At 41.1% G+C, this 20407-nt stretch overlaps 2 protein-coding genes across 10 annotated transcripts in view; both read right to left on the bottom strand.

The window, feature by feature from the left end:
• SH3KBP1 (SH3 domain containing kinase binding protein 1) overlaps nucleotides 1-2009 on the bottom strand; it is a 223755-nt gene extending 221746 nt beyond the window's left edge. For 2 of the 5 annotated variants that reach the window (XR_004355261.1, XM_032679340.1), the window contains exon 1: nucleotides 1644-2009. Coding sequence is in view for 3 of the 5 variants with exons in the window: in XM_032679340.1 (XP_032535231.1) it covers nucleotides 1644-1647 (4 nt within the window). In the remaining 2 variants the exon portion in view is untranslated. The remainder of the gene's footprint in view (nucleotides 1-1643) is intronic. The other 3 variants (XM_032679339.1, XM_032679342.1, XM_032679341.1) reach the window with 3 other exon arrangements.
• A 2146-nt stretch (nucleotides 2010-4155) lies between these two features.
• BCLAF3 (BCLAF1 and THRAP3 family member 3) overlaps nucleotides 4156-20407 on the bottom strand; it is a 32787-nt gene continuing 16535 nt past the window's right edge. For 3 of the 5 annotated variants that reach the window (XM_032681142.1, XM_032681140.1, XM_032681141.1), the window contains exons 9-13: nucleotides 20266-20384; nucleotides 18324-18438; nucleotides 14511-14606; nucleotides 9956-10111; nucleotides 9462-9818 (exon numbers count right to left, since the gene is read on the bottom strand). In XM_032681142.1, the coding sequence (XP_032537033.1) occupies nucleotides 9762-9818; nucleotides 9956-10111; nucleotides 14511-14606; nucleotides 18324-18438; nucleotides 20266-20384 (543 nt within the window). In that variant the 3' untranslated portion in view covers nucleotides 9462-9761. Of the gene's footprint in view, nucleotides 8202-9461; nucleotides 9819-9955; nucleotides 10112-14510; nucleotides 14607-18323; nucleotides 18439-20265; nucleotides 20385-20407 lie in introns of those variants that run through there. The other 2 variants (XM_032681143.1, XM_032681144.1) reach the window with 2 other exon arrangements.

Below are 20407 nucleotides of genomic sequence, written 5' to 3'. Positions count from 1 at the left end.
CACCATGAACCTAAAAAAGACCAATATTTGGACTACGGATTAAACAGAAATTAGACAAGTCTTACTGTATCACAGTACAGAGTTAGTAAGGAATAAATGCACAGGGAGAGTATAAGAACACAAAAATAATATTGAAAAAATATTTCCTACGACTTGCCCTACTGAATACAGATTTTGTTCTATTCAGCAGTTCCAAACTCTACATCTCAATACAGCACTATGTTTAAAATCTTATCTGTTGTGACAGAAGACAGAAGTTGAGAGTTGTGTCAGCGAGCAGGCAAACCAACCCTAACAGAGTCTTCTCCAATGCCCCCAGTTAAACGTGTGATACCGGCCTACTGCCAGCAGCACCGGAGTTCACCCGGATCAATACAGCTGGATGAGCTGCATAGGGATGAACGCATTTCAGCCTGAACGGGAGAACTAACTGAAAGTCGATAGTGAGAAGCTAGTGCTTAATCCTGTAACACACAGGCAGAGCAGCTGCGCATCGCTCCGACAGTACCCCTCAAACTAATCTCTCAAAGAACAAAGGGATGATTTATTTCCTACTACATTCCCAACGTCACTGTATTACAACAGGTAAAATTGTGTAAAATGTCTTCCCACGTAACGCATGATATTCAGTGGTTTCGGTGATGCTGCTCTCAGGTTCCCCCACAGTCCAGCAGCATTTCCGCTGCCGTGCGCGAAGCGGGCGGCCTGGGGATACCCAAACGCCGCTGCTCCGGAGCACCGTCCGCCGCTGCCTCCAGACACCGGCCGGTGGGTGCAGCAGGGCTGCCTGGCTTCTTTTGTTCCCTGCTATCCGTCATTTTCCGCCGGGCACCGCGCTGGGCAGAGGGAGCCGCGGGCAGCGGCGCTCCTGCGACGCCCCGAGGCGCATCGCTCGGCGAGCCCGCGCCTGGCACCGCTGCCGCCTGGCCCCGCATAATGGGACAATTCATCCCGCATCCTCCCGCCCCGCACAGGTTACGGGCGCTGCCCACCCCGGGCCGGGCATCCAGCGCAGCCTCTTCCCGAAGTCCGCGGGTGACACCTCACGGGCAGCGGCTGCCGAGCGCGGCCGCCCCCCGCGGCTCCAACGACCCCGCGCCGCGGCCCCGGCGGCCGCCCCCGCCCGGCGGGGCGGTGCTGGCGGCGCGGGTCAGCCCGGTACAGCCCGGTACAGCCCAGCACAGCCCGGTACAGCCCCGCGTCCCCCGCAGCTCTCCTCGCCGCAGCCCCTCGGAGCGCAACCTGTGCGCCCGGGGCGGAGGTCCCTCTTCTCTCCGCCCGGCCCGGCCCTGCCCCACCACATCTCAGATGCCCGGGGAGAGCTGTGCCCGGCGGGAAGGTGGCGAGGCCGCGCAGCCGGTGCACGGGAGGGCTCGTAACCGTGTCAGCCCCACGCAGGATCACCCACCGCGGCAGCACCGAGGGGCGCCCCGCCGCCAACCCACCCCGACCTCTCCGCCTGTCACATGAAAGCAATTATTGCCTCGGCCGGGGGAGGGGAGAAGTTAAAAGCCGTGAGCCGAAGGAGAGGAGGCCGGTAGCGGCCACCTCCCTCCCGCCGCCCCCAGCGGCACCCGCACCCCACCCGCCCGCCGGGAGCCCCGGCCGGCCCGCGGCACCGCCACCCCGGGGCCTGGACTCACCCATTTATGTCGAGCTGGGCTTCGCCTGGCAGAGAGAACAGGCTGAAAGTTTGGGGCGGGTGGCCACGGCGAAGGCAGGGGGCGAGGGACCGCCCGAGCCGCCGCCGCGCGGAGCGGAGGCGCTGACAGAGCCGCTCCCTCCTCCGGCGGCCGCCGCGCTCAGCACCCGCCGCAGCCGGGCTGCATCCTGCGGGCAGCGCCGCGGCTCCTTCGGCGGGTGCGAGGAAAACAAAATATACAGAAATCAGGCGAGAGAACGGGCTCAGCCGTCACCTCCTGCAGCCACCTGGGGCCCCACTGCCGCCACGCAGAGCAGCCCAGGGAGAACGCGCCTGGAGGGGGCTCGAGCCGAGGGTCGCCGAGCCGGGCGGGCGGTGCGAGGGCGCGGGAGCGGCTCGGGCTCTGAGCGCGGGCAGCGACCGCCGCTGCTGCTGCCGCTGCTGCTGCCGGGGCGAGCGGCCGCTCCGGCTCCGCGCTGCGGGAAGTGTCGCGAGACTGCGCCAGAGCCGCTGCGCCGCCTCGGGCCGGCGGGAGCTGGAGCGGCGGGGGAAGGAGGGCGGGGAGCGGGGGAGGGAGCGGGGCCGCGGTCCCGGCGGGGGCAGGGGCGGCGGGGAGCGGCGGGGAAGGGGGTGGTTCCCTCCCTCTCCGGCCGGGACTTGTCGGCCGGGCACGGGGAGGGGCAGGGGCTCGCCCGATGTGGGCGCTGGGGGAGGATGGAGGGCGCTCCCAAGCGGCGGGACGGGCGGTACCTGGGATTCCTGGCACCCACCTGCCCCGTCCGCGCACGGCCCCCGGGAGCCGTGCCCGGTCCTGGAGCCGGGGCTCTGCCTTCGGGGACACGCGCCGGCACCTCCGCCAGGGAGGGAAGGGGACGGGAGGGGGACAGCCTTCCTTCCCCCACATCCTCACAGGTTTGGCTTTAGAGGTCGGCAGGGAAGGAAGGAAAGAAGGAAGAAAAGACAAAAAGATTAAAGAAGAGTGCACGTACGGTAGTGTTGACGTTTCACTAAAAAGAGGAGAGGCGCACAGGAGCACTGATTGTTCTTACTGCAGGGAGAAGCCCCTGCTCCAGTAACACTGAGGGAAAGGAAGAGCAGTAACTGTGCACACATCAATGACATGTTTGCACAGAAAGGCACCGCACGAAGGAGGGGAGGCTTCTGCACAGGCACCTCTTCTCACAGGTCTACAGTAGTAGCAGAGGAGAAGTGCAGATTAAAAAAAAAAATCTGGCATAAAAGATAAAATATAGATAACATTTTACAGCATTAGCACCTTGACTATTAATGAAAGGTTAAGCAAAAAAAAAAAATCCTGTTCTAACCTCAGATAGTAATTTGTGTATGAAGACAGAAAACTGTCACTAACATAAAGGATACATTTTTGCACTTCTCCACTCCCTGCACAACAGAATTTATTTTGAAAAAAATTGGGGTTTTTTACCCTGAAAATGACAACAAACATTAGTAACTACTGAATCAAATCACTGAATTATTTTTTAAGTAAAAATTTTGTGAAAACATTTATTGTCTGTAGAAACAAAATTTACATTTATTTTATATAAACTATGTTAAACATACATATAAACATACCTACATCTTACTATATATACTTATGAATGAGGCTTTTAGATATGGGATAACATTGTCAAAAGCACCTTTGTGGACTCAAAGACTACAGACTTAAATTGCATTTGCATTTAACTCCAGCTTCAGTAGTTCAAAAGTGTCATTTCTTATCCACACTTACAAATAATTACATTAAAGGCTTCTAACAGTGTGTTTGCATGTGTACATACATGTGCACATACACACATTAGACAGTCCTTGTGAAACTACAGTATAAATAACGCCAACAATCTATTCCTTAGAAGTGGACATTAGTTCCCCTCATTCAACTGGGGGCAAAAAAATCCTGCTATTCTTTAAACAAAACCATGAGGCTTTTTTTATTCCATGAAGAACCTACTCGAACAACAACTGTTTCCACCCTGTCTCTTCCCCTCAATAATAAAGACATAAGAGAAGCCAGTCACAAAATGAAAGCCATCTACTACATTATTTACAGAAAATGAAGTACTAAGACAACATGAGATTTAGACTTCTTAGATAAAATTCAGAGGAATGAAGAGTGAGCAGAAGAAAACTGTATTAAAGTGGCAGGCAGCACAGAGCTACTAAACCACAAGGCTAAATACCTTCTCAAAACCCCTCCAACAACAAAAATCACCAGGCACAGAAGGAAGGGGCAGGTGTTATGACAAGAGTTTTCTCTGATCCTGACACTGACAATTATGCTCACAAAGCCTGAAACAGAACAAACGTTCATGACTATCCTTAAGGTCTATTAAGGAGCCAAGTGTCACAAGGAGGCTTTCAGAGATCTTGAAATGGCTTTTATTACTTCTTTCCTTCAAAAGGAGGCTGAAGAATTTCCTTATCTTCAAATCCTGCAGCAATGGAATGACATCTGTCAAGGGTCAGAGTTATGTGCAGAAACATCCTTTTTCCCCCCCCCCCAGATTCATTAGGATGCAAGTCTGAAGTCTTTTAAGAGGGCTCTCCCATGAAGAACATCATAGATTGCTGTTCAGATGCTTGAAGAAAGGCAAGAGGCATGTTTCTAACACAGAATGGGAGAAGCTTTCCTTTCAGAAAGCAAGGAAATTAAAGAACACCCTCCATTTACAATCTAAGGTAAATACTGAGAAATCAGTCTCTTATGATTTTTATCATCTTCTCCAAGCAATTCTAACTATCCATTTCCAAGACATGGCAGAAAATAACCTTCCGATGTATAACAAGCAAGTTTTGAGAACTCTGCCTTTTTTAATGCCACAACAGTGTTATCTTGGGATTTTTTTGTCTTTAAAGCAACCAAGTTCATTTAAACAAAACTCAGCATTTCACCCTGAGGCCCTAGGGAAGAAGGCAGCAGGTAAAAACTGTTACACAACAGGCGATCGATCAGCTGAATTTCTTCCCAACCTCTATCAGTTACCTGAGTTGAGACGGTTATGTCCAGGTCTCAAGACCATCTAAATCCATCAGGTAAAACGATTTTAAACATGTAAGTAGTTATCAGAGTTAAGGCAGGCTTGTAGAAGCCTTGCAACGTGTTGTTTCTTACTAGACCCAGAATTTTGTGAACCTTGTGAACCCAATCATCACAAAGTTTAAAGTAACGATTCTAACCAACTTATGCAGAGATTAAATAGATCAGCAATGTAATTGCTAACATCATAGCTACTCAGTATTTCAGACACTTAGTAGGAAGACTCTAGTCATATTAAACCCATTGCATTTTGGATAGCAATTAAAAAAACAATTTCACATGTGAACAACTGAGAATGACATGAGCATTTAACAGCCATTTCAAGCTAAACAAAAGAAAGGCAATTCACATTTGTGTTTTCAAAGTATAAAACAGAAAGCCAGAAAGCTCTTAAGACAATCACATTTTCAACTTGCCCTTCCAATGCAAATGTAGTGACTTCACTAATAAAAGAGTCACTGTTTTCCTACTGAGGCTTACACATTTAAAGTAAACAATTATTTTAACAAGAACTGTTATCAGTCCATGCTCCCATTAGAAAGAATGCAATGATCAGGATTTCACTTAAGTCTTTGTACAGGTGTTTTCTACAATGCAGTCACAATACAGAAAGGCACCAAGTTATTCAAGTAAATTGACCTTTCTTCTACTTAACACTTTTTCCTGTGTCTTCACAACCCAATCAGTAACTTCAGTACATTGCTCTCAACCAAACACTGTATTCCAGTTTAACAGAATTTTCTGTGCTAAAAAAGTAAATAATCTGATTTGGCTATAAGTATGTAGACACAGGCCCCTGTAATTCACAAAGATAAATCTACATAGCAATGTCTCACACCAGATATAGAGTAGATGCCTCTAGCATCTAAGCCTTGAATTTTTATAAAATTCATACATTTCTGTACGCATTTTATAAAATTTAGGAAGTCTTATCATGACAGAATCCCAAATTACTGAAGTTATCAGTCAAGAATGTGATTTGAGCAAATAGTATCACCTTACATAAAAGCTAAACCAACTGAAACAGTAACTATATTTCACATTACATTCATCTTGAGATGGGCAAGGGTAGGTGGTGGGGGGGAATCAAAGTCAGCAAACATGTCAAAAAAAAACCCCAAACTTCTTTGTAATATGTTGGTCACAGTTGTAGAAATAAAGCAGAAAGCTAAACTGTTAAAGTACAAAACAAATTAGAGTTATCTAGTCATGCATAGATAAAATAAGAAAGCACAAAATCAGGAGTCAGTCACATGTTTAAAACTGGTTAAAGCAGCATTAACTGACTGAAGTCTGACTACTTCAGCATTACTTCCAAGCAGTGTTAGCAAAACTGCCATGTCAGAAGTTTCTTCATGTATCCACTTTTCCCATTTGCTCAACAATGAGTTCACTTCCAGGCTTTAGTAAGAACACTGCAGCAAGCTTACAGACACAGTAGTATCCTGTTGAATAAGACAATACAGCTTCAGTAGCTTGTCTTTTATCATATATGGTTTCACTTCTTCCATCTTTCACAGTGCACATTCAAAAGTTGTGTGAAAGGCCTGTTGGCTTGAGGGTAAACCTGCCCTCATTTGTGGGGCCCGTGCAGTGCTCCCTTACCAGCAGACTCATCAGAACTGCAGCTACTCCACATTTGCTTTGGGTTGACTCGCTTAACCTGTTGTTTCAATTCCTTATTTTCATCTCCCAGTATCTCTACACGGGATGATTCTGCCAGATCCATCACTGATAGCATAAGTAAAATACCACTTCCTTATCTGCAGAAAGTTGCCTGCCTCTATCCGGCCACGAAATTTCTTTCCTTTCACTTCCCATTTTGTGTATGCATGTGAGGTTACTGAAAAACTAGTTAAATCATTAATGACTGTTATTTAAACTGAAGATCTGTGTTTTAGAAACAAACCATCTGTTACTGTTGAATGACCATAACATCAACGAATGTTGCACACTTCCTGCCTTATTCCCTATGAACGCTAAGCAGTGCATCCCATGAACTGAAGATCTTACATGGCACCATTTTAGCTGTTCTGAGCCATAACCACATTTTCAAATAGTCTCTCTACTGAAGGCATTGTGGAAAAAACCATTACAAAAAAAAGCATGCAGAAATCACATCCTGACTTTCCACCCAAAAAAACAAGTTTCCTTTCCCCTGAACATATCTCTAACCCATTATTTGAATTCTGATCTACTAGCCACAACAGAGACTAGCCTGTATTCTATATAGCTAACACACCTTTGAAATTATGGAAATACATTAGCCTGCATGTATTATGGATATTGTGAACAACTTCCTTCTTAAGAACATCTCTTAAAACTATGTTTTATGAATCTTTAACTTACCATCAGCAGAAAGTCCAAACAAACCTGTAATACAGACACACAACCCTACCACAGCTTATGCATTAAGGCAAAGGCTATAAACAGGAAACAGATACAATATTGTTTATAGCTGCTTATGAAACAGGTCTGGCTATTTGAGTTTTGTGCTCAGCCCAACAATATTGCAGTAAGGTAAACTTCAGAGAATCACTGGCAAAATTACAAGCTATCTGCATTTAAAGCAGTTTCAATTATGAACAGCTTTGCTAGAAGACATGCTTTCAAAAACTTACATTTTTTTGTTTTTCTTGTAATTAAATACTTCAGGCCCCAATTTCAGAATCCAGGAAATCACCAAATCATTTATAACAAAAAAAGATTAGAGAAATGTGGCTCGGTCAAGAATCTCATACACCAAAATATAATGAGACAGAATAATTTTGAGTACAGACCAACTAACCCTCTAACAAACCCAAGCATGCTTTCAGTGCAGTTATAAGCTACTGCTACATTACTTTACATACCTGCCCGTTCCCACTCATTTTAATCAAATGCCAAAAGTTGTCCCAACATTCTAACAATTTACAAATGTACATACATATCAGAAACCCAAGTATTATTATTAAACTAAAGTAATACAAAATACTGTTTTATGGAAATGGCTGAACAGAGGTGTAAAATCTATTGCACAACCTAAAAGGTCATTACTTGGAAAATCCTGAGCTAATGTGCTATTACCAAACAATTCAGGCACTTTTTTTTTTCCTTTTTATTATTACATAAGCAATAAACTTTCAACATATAAACTTCTGGGTATAACAACTCAAGTTCCACCTGTAGCAACATGCTGAGAGAGAAAGTATTTAATAAATAAGACTCCCTTCAACAACTTCCTTACTTGAGACTGGTATGCCAAAGGAACTAAAAGGTACACACCATGATGTTTCAGTTGAATACTGTACTTTAAAAGCAATTATTAAAACTGTAAAAAAGTTCTGCAGCATTCAAAATAAAGTTATTTTTTAATCAAGAAAGTTACAGCATTAGTTCCTTTATCCTATTTTAGGTCTTGACAAAGTTGTCAAAAAACGAATAGATGCTCCCTTTGCTGTGTTATCTGTTTCAACTTCAGGATCACAGTTCAGTTCAGGTTTCTGTTGCAATATTTAGATTTCCCTACATAGAGAAAAAAAAAATAATTACTCCCGATTTGTAACAGCAGAAAAACCTTCTCAACTTTCATAAGTACTGTATTATGGTATGTAACATGTAAGATTCTTTCAATTATGGATTGAAGCAGCACAATTGTAAAGACTGTACCCTAAAGGATGCACAAGTATTATTATTTCCAATGAAGTAAAGTGAAATATAGATGTTCAGGCCACTTTAACAAATCTTGACAAGTTTAATTGTTACAACAGGCAAAATGCTAGAGTTTGAGGAACAGTTTTGGTTCTTAAGAATTAGCCAACCAGCAACCATTATGCTGTTAGGAAAATGGTTGTCATACTTCAGCACTTATTTTACTTAAACATACTCAAATTCATCAGGCCTAATAAAGAAAAAGAAATCAAAATTTAGAACTCATTATAATTCTGTGATTCAAATCATACTATCTAGTAGCCAGATTGTGTTAAGCATGTGTTATAGGTTCCAGACAAGAACCTTAATAGCCAATTATAGAAGAACACTGGAAATTACTGGGGAAAGCTCACTACAATAACATTATAACACTTCTATACCCATTTTACAAAGTCATAATTTTTTGGGGGGGGGTGTTTAATCTTTCTATATCTATTTTCAACTAATTCCAATTCAATTTAGCCTTCAGAGATAATACTTGTCAGGGCCCATGCAAATATAAGAGGCATTTTCCAGTATACTTCAGTAATAAGTGACCCATTTACCTTGTCCCAAGTGCCTGGTTTTCTTTCTGTTTTGTTTTTTATTCTGTGTGTTTAAACATTTTTGGGGGGCTTTCCCCCCACCACTGAGCTGTAAACTTGAGGTTTTTTGAAAACAGCTGTAAGAACCTGTGCTCTAAGGTGCCTCTGTACTCTAAGAGCTGAACTCTAATCCAACTACAAATTCTTACGTATGCAAGTGTATTTACTTGTAGCTGTATGGACACAGAATTACAAAACAAGAATTCACACAGGAACACAGAACTGCAAGGGGCTGTGTGGGTCATCTAATCCAACTCTCTGATGTCACCAGTAACTTCACACTACTTTGATCATATTTGTTCAATTCTAATACAGGATTTAGAATGTTTTAACTACTGATCCTCATAAAAGCTGTAACATTTTATACGGTTCAAAAGTTCTTCTGCAGTTCAACATTACTGTTGTCACATACACACTGAAAATCAAAGCATCATAAAACAGATATGCCTATTCCAGTTTAGGCTTATCAAACCATTTTACAGAGACATTATATAGTGTAGGATGTTTTATTCAGAGTGGCACACTGGTGCACACTTTAAAGCACATGCTTAATTTAAGGTAACATAACAAAGAGGGGAAGCACACAGATGTATTAAAAAAATTAATGCCCTTCACTTCGATTTAAAACCATAGCTTAAGAGGACAGAGTATTTTTTTTTCCACAGAAGGCCACTTTCTTGTCCTGTCAGTAGGAAGAGAAATCAACTGAGTTCAAGAAAAGAATACTGAAACAGGGGCAACCACAGAATCTCAGAGACCACCTCTGATTTGCAGTTACCCAAAGCAAGTTTCAGCAAGTTTCCATAGAATAAACATGGAAGAAACAGGAGTACACAATCAAGGTTGCCTGTAAAGTACAAAGAGCCAATATTCCAGAAAATCCTATCCAAGTTATTCCATGAGGATTTAAAAACTGAAATGGATCATATGAATATGCATATTTTATAAATGGCTTAGTAAAAACAATAAATTAATCCAACTTACCTTTTCTTTCCTCAAAAATCCATCTCTGAATTTATTAGTGGTAAATCCCCTCACACCAACAGAACGTAACCGCTGGTACTTAGCCTGAATATATAAACCCTTCTGTACTAAGCCTGATTTATAATGGGATTGCAAACGGCCATCTGCAGAGTTGCTCTGGGGGAAGGGAGGAAAAAAAATGTGCAAAATGAGGGCACCAAAACTCAGAAGTTCATTTTACAGTTATACACATGTAAAACTTACAGCACCCAGCAACAGAAGTGTGCATTTGGAAGTGCACACCCCGTTCCTTTACTTCCATTTATTATTCCTCAGACCATTAGCTACCAGTTGGCTCGAAGACCTGCTGCAATTACTGTTTAAAACATCTAAATTATCTTCCTCTTAGGAAAAAAGCAAATGTATTGTACAGCCTTTAAACATTTTTTTTTTTTTCAACCTTTAAGGAGAAGCACACTCCATCAACAAAAAACTTTCAGACAACACCTCATTGCCATGAACAAATTCAGTGATGCCAAGCTTGCAGTGGGCACAGGTGTTGAGTCTAAAGAGTCACACTAACATAAGTTAGTATATATACTTTTCGTATAGTTTAAGGTCTGTACAGTCTGAACGTACATACAAACATTGCTCTATGCCTTTGAATACTGTAAACTAACCTAGCATGAGACTAGGAGTGGAGGCCACAGAGACAGCAAAAGACTTAACAGTGAATGGCATTATAAATACACAGAGAGAAGCAAGATCAACACTGACCACAGCAGCTAAAGCTAGAAAAAGATTTTTATTACTAAGCACTCAGACATCCAACAAAATAGGTGGTAAAAATCTTTAGAGTAAGAAAAACTGTCATAATTTCTCATAGTTTTGCAGTACTGCCATTTTAAGTTTTCCAGCACAGTCCTGACATAAAGCATTCATGTATACTTTGATCTTTTAAATTTAGTTTCTCCACCCCATCCAAATTTAAACAAACAATGGCTTTTCAGCTAAAATCAGAGGAAACCTCTTGACCATATAAAGTCTTGTCTTTTTACAAACACCTTTGAAGGGTAGGAGAAAAAATATATCACAGAAATAGCCCTTCTTGAGCATGACATAATTACTTTGGCAAAACTGGTCTCCTTTTGACAGAGTAAGGATCACTTCAAGAAAAATCACATGCTCTGAAGTTGCAATAACTTTAGTACCCGTTTTTTCCACTGCATTTTCCACTATGTGGCTGATGAACAACTAAGAAAGGACTGTACATGGAAAGAACAGAGGTTTTGTTATTTCCCAAGTCACTTCACCCACCTACTTTGCAGGAGATAACTGAGAAGCTGGCCCCATCATTCCTCCAAGGTTACTCTGATGGAGGTCACTTGCAGAAGGCTATTAAATGCCAGTGCCTTTCCTGAAGAGTATCAAAGTGCAGGCATAAAAAATTTATGTGCATTTGGCTGTTTTAAGTGGGTATATGCCTACCACAGGGAAAACTGAAGGGCATTTTTAATGCTGGATTAACACCCTGAACACAGTTAAGATTAAAAGTTCCCTTTTTCCCCCATAGCTACTATGGTTCTCCTTGACTTCAGAGGCTAGAAAGGGGGCCTTGGTGGTCTGCCACTGCACTTGTATGGCAATAGGCAAAGGAGCAGAACAAGTAAGAGATGGGGAAAAGCTGCAAGAGATTGAAAATTCCATTACAGACAGCTTAGATGTTTCAACTCAACTATCTACATGTTTCTTAGTGGGGAGGGAGGGGAATAACAGTATTATTAATGTAGAATAGAATCTGCTGTAGACAAAATTAACAGATGATATATATACAGGTACCTCAGTCACACATAGCTTAGAGCAAAACAAAGTAATCTAAAGTGGGTGGAAAACATCAGTAACTTCTGGTCTAAAAATAAGAAAAAAATCTGCTAAAAGTAGCATTTAGTTTTACATAAAGACTGTTTTATAAATAATGCTAATGATAATCCCTATGAACAAATAGCCTCAGGCTCTAAAATAGGCTATATGAGCAAATAGATACCACTGCATTGAGTCTGGCTGGGATGGAGTTAGTTTTCTTCACAGCAGCTTGCATGGTGCTGTGTTTTGTGTTTGTGACTAAAACTGCACTGGGAGCACACCAGTGTTTTGGTTATTGCCCAGCAGTACTTGCACAGCACCAACACCACCTCTTCTTCCCCCACTCTGCCCCTCGGCAAGTACACCAGGGAAGAAGCTGGGAAGGGCAGAGCCAGGACAGCTGGCCCAAGCTGAGCACAGGGATGTCACATGCCAGGTGACCTCCTGCTGCCTCTCTGGCAACAGAAACTGAGGGAAGGTGGTTTTGGAGCAGGCAGCCATTGCTTGGGGACCAGCTGGGTATCAGTCACCTCGTGAGAGGTGGTGAGTGCCTTTGCATCACTTTTTTCTTCCTCTTTTCTTCACTTGTTGAACTGTTTTTATCTCAACATGAGTTGTCTCACTTTTGTTCTCCATATTCTCTCTCGCATACTGTTGGGAGAGGAAGGGAGCTGAGGGGAGAGTGGGCAGCAGCTGTGTGGTGCTTAGCTGCTAGCAGGGGTGAACCCACCACAGCCATTAATACACTGCACTGCGTTTAAAAAGTGAAGGCAGTTTAGTTTTAAAGATCACTGTGCCCGTACTCAAAGCCTGGCTTAGTGATTCATTGTAAAATGTCATTACAAAAAAGACCTTTTAAATTTTGTAAAACTTCTCCAGATCCTTTATATTTCAGAACAGCAGTTTTTGTCTTTTCCCAAAAAGTGGGAAAAGACCTTATGTTTTTTCAAAAAATACTCCAAGTAACCCCCATTTTTTGCTTACTAAGTTTAAATGCCCCCATTATATATTTATCAAGAAAAAATGGGGGGTGATTTTTTGGGAAGGGGTTGCGGTGGCAGAGAACAGGATTCTCTCCATGTGTTTTTTTGGTGGGGTTTTGTTTGTATGTTGTTGGGTTTTTTTTAAAAAATCAGCCAAGAAAGTCCTGAGTACAGAAGATAGTCAAATCACCTTAATTTCACCAACAGCATGAGAAGGAAAAGCCCTTTTACACAGGAGGAAATTAAATGTAAAAAAAAGTTGATGAAATTAAGTGAAATCAGCATTGCTGTTTCCATGGCAGTGATAAAAGTGCTATACAAATATGCAAACTGCAATACGAGTGCATATGCTATTTTCCCTACAAATATCAAAACTCCATGGGACAGATCATTGGATACAACAATATTCATATAATCTGTGAGATGACAACTGAAATGGACAGTTTCATGCTTGTCCAGTCTCCAGCAGAATTGAGGTAAATGAAGGGAACATCCACTATCAACACTGCCTCAGAGATCTGGCAGCCAGTGCTAAAGACTCTTCCATCACCTGGAGGCTGACAACATGGAATACTGATCAAGAGGCTATGATGTCCTTACTTGTTAAAATAGTTACATCAGGCTGACACTTGCTAACTTCAGCTTGGAAAAAGATTTTTCTCCAAGAGAATAAAGACAGCCTTTTTTGCTAGTATTAGCTTAGCTATCTGAGATTGACTGGCAATGCACACGTAAACGGCGGAGCCAAAAGCCTTTTTATCCAACAGTTCTTGTGTTTAGCTGGGGAGGAGGGGAAGAAGGGGGAAAGGAGGAAATCAAAAAAACCCCATACACAACACACACCAACACTCCCCCTCTCCTTTCAAAGTTTCATCCAAAAATTACAGTTACTTAGCCATTAAAATTTTACTTCAACTTCACTATCTGCAAAACAGGAAAGATGACTACCTATTCTGTGTATTATTTTACTCCCGAAAACACACCTGTTAAAAAAGTAGGAGTAATTTTAAGGTAGAAAATTAGTGTAAGTTGCTCTAGATTTGATTAATACTTCTCACATAAACAGCTCTAACTGGACCCATACATAGCATTTCACTGTTAGGAGAAAAGGAAGAAAGTGCTTTGTTTTTCTGCTGAACCCAGGACACATTTTGCAATCAAAAGGCATTAGAAAGCCGTTGCACTACCCCAGAAAGTAGTTGCCCATCCCTGTAACATCTTAAGGCCCTGAGAATAAAACTTCACTTCTTTCAATCTTTTTTATGCACAGTTAGCAGTACACAAGGTACTCACAAAAGATGAGTTCCCCAGAAATCCCTGTTTGAAAAGTTTAGTAATACAATTCTGAAAGTAATATAACTCATGTCTCCCAGTCTTTGGAAATAGTCTGGGCTTCCGTCATGTGTAGGAAAGACAGCTGAGCAGCTTGGTTTTTTGGATAGATGAGCTTTCTAGTCACTGTCCAATTTCTGCAGTTCTCCTTCTCAACTTTGCAGTTAACTTATTTATTTCAACTGCACGGACACAATACTGGACAACTGCTCAATCCACTGCCAGCCCTCTTACCTACTAAAAGCTAAGCCTCCCATTGGAACAATGGAAACAATTCAGCTGTGATGACACTATGTTGCATGGCATTTAATACTTTCAAAAGTGTGTGTCCTGTTACTAAACTCAACAGGTTCAATCACCATTTTATGTACAAGCAACTGATAAAAGCTGATCTGTACCTTAAAGTGCCTTCTGATGGGTCCTGCATTTTCAAGGTGTCCTCTAATTCGTCTGTGAGGGTAAGTATCACTTGGTTTTGAAGAATAGTAAGAATTCTAGTAGAGAAACAGAGTTATAGGTTAAGGTTACTAAATTATTCAAGAGAAAAATAAAAAACGTTCAGGTTATCCTAACAAATATTGCAACATTTCCAGTCTTGTAGCATTTGACACAATGACACCTTGAAAGGAACAGAGTACCAGGAGCAAGGGGCCTGCAGTGCAGGCTGGCTGAAGGGATGGCAGAGGCACACGGTGTTAGTGTGCACACCTCCACAGCAACCAAACAATTGTGCAGCATGTTACACTGGTACTTAGAAAATTCTAATTTTAACTCTATGTTTCAGGAGAGCATCTGAGGATTGCTTGCCCACCACAAACACAGACAATTTCAAAAGCAAGTCACACAGACAATTGGTATTGAAGTTGTTATGTCAACACCCTGAACAGCTGCAATCAAACAGCCATGGCTGCCTAAAACAGAGCACTCCAGCCACTGACCTACCTGTGCATTTTGGCCCTTTTCCAACTTTCCCTATGACAGCTACCTCCAGAGGATGTCATTCTCTTCCATCATTGCATAGGATCATAAATATTTACAGAATCATTGGCATATACTGGCACGTACTACATTAAAGTCACTTAATGCAGACAGAACAGACTTACTGATGAACCCTTATCAATCAAATTATTTTTTTTGTTTATGTTCCCTTCTTGAGTAATCACAGACGCATTCCAATGCTGTTGAACTCCATTTTCTCAAAGGAAATTTTAACAGCTTCAAATATACTTTAAAAAGAACTTGAGAATTGTCCTGAAATATTTAATATATTCTAACATCTAATAAATGCAAATGCATATTTTGCTGTTCACAGAACTTTTTTTCACTAGTAAACTACCAAAACTCTCCAGGAACACTGTTACTAATTGAAGGTGTGGGGGGTGTGTGTGTATAAACATAATAGAATGGTGTCAGAATCCAAGTTAACTTTTAACCAGAATTAAGCTTTATTTTTTTTCTTTGCTGTTTTAGACTACATTATTATCTACAACTCAACTATTTGGTTTCTTACAATGCCTTGACAAGAAGAGATTCAGAGAACAAAGAAAGAGAGGAAGAAAGACTTTATGGAGTGAGTTCAAAGTAATCAAAGTGGCTTTTCTGAGAAAAAGGTATGGAAACTTAAAAATTAAAGAGGAAAAACCATGTCAGGAAACTTGCAGCTCCCTTCTTATTTCTAAGAATATGAAGACACTCCACAAAAATCAAATTAGTTTTTTCCACGCAACACAAAGCTGGAAGCTCCCAGTTGAAGTACACTCTTCCTTAAAGCTGGGAATTCATCAAGATGAAAAAAAGTATTCAAGAAAATTCCCTGTTACAGTTAAAAATAAACCTTTAGGAATTAAAACAAAGCTTGCTTTAATTAACTGTGGATACAGCCTTTCCCATTCTCACCTTCCTGAAGACTAAAGTACACTCGCGGAAACACAAACATTAAAATAACTTGATGCAAAGATACAGCAACCTACTTCTCAGAAACTTCCTAAACCAGAGGTTTTAAATTAAAAAAAAAATAAAATATATTTGTTCTGATTTTCTACTTCCCTCTTTAGCTATCCTCCTTTTGTCAGTAGAGTACAAGGCTAGATGGGCACTTTTTACAATAAAGGTTAGACAATTGTACCTTCAAGGCGTAAGTTCTTTTTAAGTTTAAGGTCAATCCCCAATTACTGAATATTAACATCACAAATGTCACCTTTTGAGAACTAAAATTTTTTATTTTCCCACTTGTCTGCAAACCAGCCTCTGCATGACCATGAAGAGTCATTTCATCTTTAGGATGCCTTGCATTTGTAATGGCCATGCTTACACAGCTACTGTTGTTCCAAAGGGAACAACTCCTTACTGCAGTGCAGGACTTCCTAAAGACTGCATTTTTGCAGTTCACTATTAAATAAGAAAATGCAATCTTCCTGAATATTCAGCACATTTAACAATAACTCATTGTCTATTTCAAACTAACCTCCTTTTTATTGCAATACTGTATTACTCTGGAGGGTTGATTTTGTTGTGATGCCACATGCCCACCAAGCAGCTCTATCATTCCCCTCCTCAGCAGGGTAGGGAAAGAGAAAAAAAAAAATTTTTAAGAAATTCATGGGTCAAGAAGGCAGTTCAATACAGCAAAAGCAAAGACTGCAAGTAGAAGCAAAGGGAAACAATAGATTTATTCTCTACTTCCCATCAGCAGGCAACATCCATCCACTTCCCAGGAAGTAGGACTTCAGTACCCACAGTGGTTGCTCCACAGGACAAACGTCATAATAATCAATTCCTCCCCATATATCCTTCCTTTCTCTGAGCTTGTATTGCTGAGCAGATGTCATATGGTCAGTTTGGGTTAGCTGTCCTGGCCTATGTCCACAAGATCTTGCCCACCCCCAGCCTAGTGGGTGAGGGGGGATGTGGGAGAGGCACTCTCGATGTTGTGGAGCACTGCCCACCAGTAACCAAAACTCTGCTGTGTTACCAACACCCTCCTGGTTACCAATGCAAACCACAGCACTGTGAGGGCTGCTGAGGGGAGAATTAACTCCATCTCAGTCAGACCCAATACAATTACTTAATGAGCAGTTACTACTTCTGTTGGGAAGCTTTAATCTTAGTCTGGAGTAAGTAATATTTTTTTACCATTAAAAACTTGCTTTCCTTTACACTGAAAGAGCCACTGTTGTATCTGCAAGACAGCTACTTTCCAGAATTGATTACATAAAAGCTACTTTTGATGGATTTCAGAAAAGCTTCATGGGCTTCTGGAACCCTGTCCATACGGTATTAGTTACAGTGTATAAAGAATGACAATGTCTGTTAATCTCCTCTTTATTTTGCAGCCATCAGAAAGAAAGAAAGTGTTTTAGAATTATACTGCACACATTAATAAAGCTTTTCTAGTCTCACCAGTTCCCCAAGTTAGACAAGCACAAACAATTGGAAATTACTACATTTATTTAGAAGGAATTTTCCAAAACAGACAAGTTTATTTCTACTGAACCTAACAGAACTGTCTTGACCATTTCAGTATTAAAGTACACCACAGAAAGATAGCCTAAGAAAGACTAATTGTCCAAAACTAGGTTTCATATATGCAATATCAACGAATATAAGATATTCCATTCTTTAACATTCCATCCTCAGGAACATTATTTCAGACACTTCTCATTATGTGATTTGCTCCTCATTTTTATTTAAAATAAGTGCTTTCCAGAACTTTTGTCATAATGAGGAGAAACACTGTTTCAGTAACAATACCACCTACACAAGATTCAGACCTTCCCTTCCAACCACTGACAACTAGAATGCAATAGAGTACTCTTTTTCTCAAGCTATCCAATATTACCTCAGATTACCTGCTCCATAACAAGGCTTTCTATTTTACCATGCACATATTACACCATTATGTGGAAGAAATGTGATACTAGATACATATTTCTTTTACAGAAAGAAACACAGTGGTAGCAAAGTGCTTTTAGCTCACTTGTATTAATTTCTGCTCCAACAAATACCTGAGGAAGTACTCTTGTACTAGGGCTGTGAAATTATGAGTATTTTTATTGTTGAGCACAGATGGAAGATAATGAAGCCTCACTTGAAATTTAAAAGGGTAAGACAGAGGTTGTTAAATTTACATCAGCACAGACAATTCAGCAAAAAAAAAAAAATGAATTATACATCAACAGTGCAGAAGCTACTATTTCTATATTTAGACTTACCAGATGAGGTCTCCCAATAAATTTCCTGAAAGCTGGCTTAATGAACCTCATAGGCTTTTGGAAGCCATCAAGTTGAGAGGTTTGTAACTTTGAAAGACCGCAGCTTTGCTGGTTCCTGATGAGTATGAGAGAGAGAGGGAAAGGGAAAGAACAGTAAACATGTTAAGCCATGGCATGTCAACACCCTGTATTTTAAATTAGCTTATTCTGGCAACTGTATCACAAAGGTAGAGTGGCAGTTTTTAAGTAATTTTTTTTCCTAGGACATTCAACAAATTACTAGTCTAGGCTCAAATTTCACAGAATTATATAGCAATGTGTATTCTTTTATGCAATGACAAATTAGCAGAGATGCTCTGCTTCCTGAAATTCTGGCTATGAAAGTCAGGTTTCCCCTGGCCCAGCCCTCTCGGCGGGTCACTGCTGCCCTCCACTGGTGGAAACGCTTTTTGCACTTCAGCATCTTCACACACTAGAGTTGTAAAGTTGTAGAGAACTTGCCGTTTCATGACATCCCCAATACGATATAAGCTCAGATAAATTGCTACATACTCGTTTCATCCTCAGCAAGTAGCTTACTCTGGATTTGAACTTTTGCTTGCTTGTTTTTATGGCATTTCGTTGTTCTGTTTTTTTCCTTTTTTACTGAGCATATTACTAGTACAGACGCATCTCTAAGTGTCTAAATAAAACATTTACCATGAAAAGTAACCCCAGCAATCAAAACCCATATTTTATGAAACAAAAAAAATAGTTTACCTAGCTGGAAAATAAATTAATAAGGAAAAAATAGAGGCACACTGCACAAACTTATAGGCTTCATCAGTGTCTCATATGAACTGTTAAACCCCCTCAAGCTCAGGAAAATTCTATGATGCCATTACTGCCCTCAGCCTACATTACCCTGACAGCATAACCCTCCTCACATCAAACTCCAGAACAGCCACACTTAGTAGAGAAATGTGCACTGCTTTGAGCACATAGACAAAAGATAAGCAGGACAGTAACCGTGGAAGTGACAAAAAAGAGGAGAAAAAAAAAAGCCTTCCCAGAAAATTAGGCCAAACAGACACTAAAGATAGAGCCCCAGGTACGTAAAAGGCTACATGAAAACAAGTCCAGAGATTTTTTTTCCTTCACTTGCTAACCTTAACTTTTTTTGTCTAAAGAATCTCAAATACAAGAAATTACTTCTGCACCTTCACAAGTCAGTTTTTCCAAATGTGTGTATTGCCATTAGTTGCCATTATAGACTGCATTTAAAATTAACAAAGAGTAGCACATTAAAAGCAATCTGCAAGTCATGACTACAGTGTGGATACATTTTATTATTGTGGCAATGCTTTAATCAACATTTCTGCTAACACAAGTCCCTTTCTCCAATCAAATCTCTCAATATCAGAAGTGGAACAGATGACTGAGGTTAGCAAACACCTCTGGGGCAAACAGCTTTAACAAAGCTGATGGAGGCATTCATAGCAGTTAAATGCTATTCCAGAATTCCAACTGTTCAAATTCTCCAGGAATCAGAAAAATTCCAATTATTTGTTGATATTCCACATTCCACCAGGGCAACACAATAATGTATTCATCCTAGAATGCTTTTATGAAAATACAAAATACCAGGAGAATGTTGCTATATGGCACATCAAGGAGTTTAAAAATAGCTAACCATCTTTAATTTCCTCCCCTCTTCCCATTTAGTGCTACAGTTTGGGCTTGCTTTTCCTTTTTTCCTCAATGCAGTTTAACACCTTTCAAGGTAACACTTCATTACAGAGTAGTTTGTAATGTATGTCCGTTGAATTTCAGTCCCACTCAAACTTTTTAAGGCCAAACTACGGAAAAGAATCACAAAGGGTGAACATAACCGTGTAAGGGTTCAAAAATGAACACATAAGGGAACTACAGGCTTGAGCCAACAAAATTAGTTGCTAATTACCTTGGAGTTACACCATCTACATGAAAGACTCTCTCATCTTCATTCTTCAATCTCTCTTTTCTTCTCCTTTCTATGTCATACCGTAGATCATTTGGATCTTCTAACACTCTTACAACGTTCTAGTTAAAAGGAAAGGTTGAGG

This window comes from Chiroxiphia lanceolata, chromosome 2 (genome assembly GCF_009829145.1).
Source record: "Chiroxiphia lanceolata isolate bChiLan1 chromosome 2, bChiLan1.pri, whole genome shotgun sequence".
Classification (NCBI taxonomy): Eukaryota; Metazoa; Chordata; class Aves; order Passeriformes; family Pipridae; genus Chiroxiphia; species Chiroxiphia lanceolata.
Note: the sequence above shows the minus strand (reverse complement) of the source record. Positions and strands in the feature narration are given on the sequence as shown.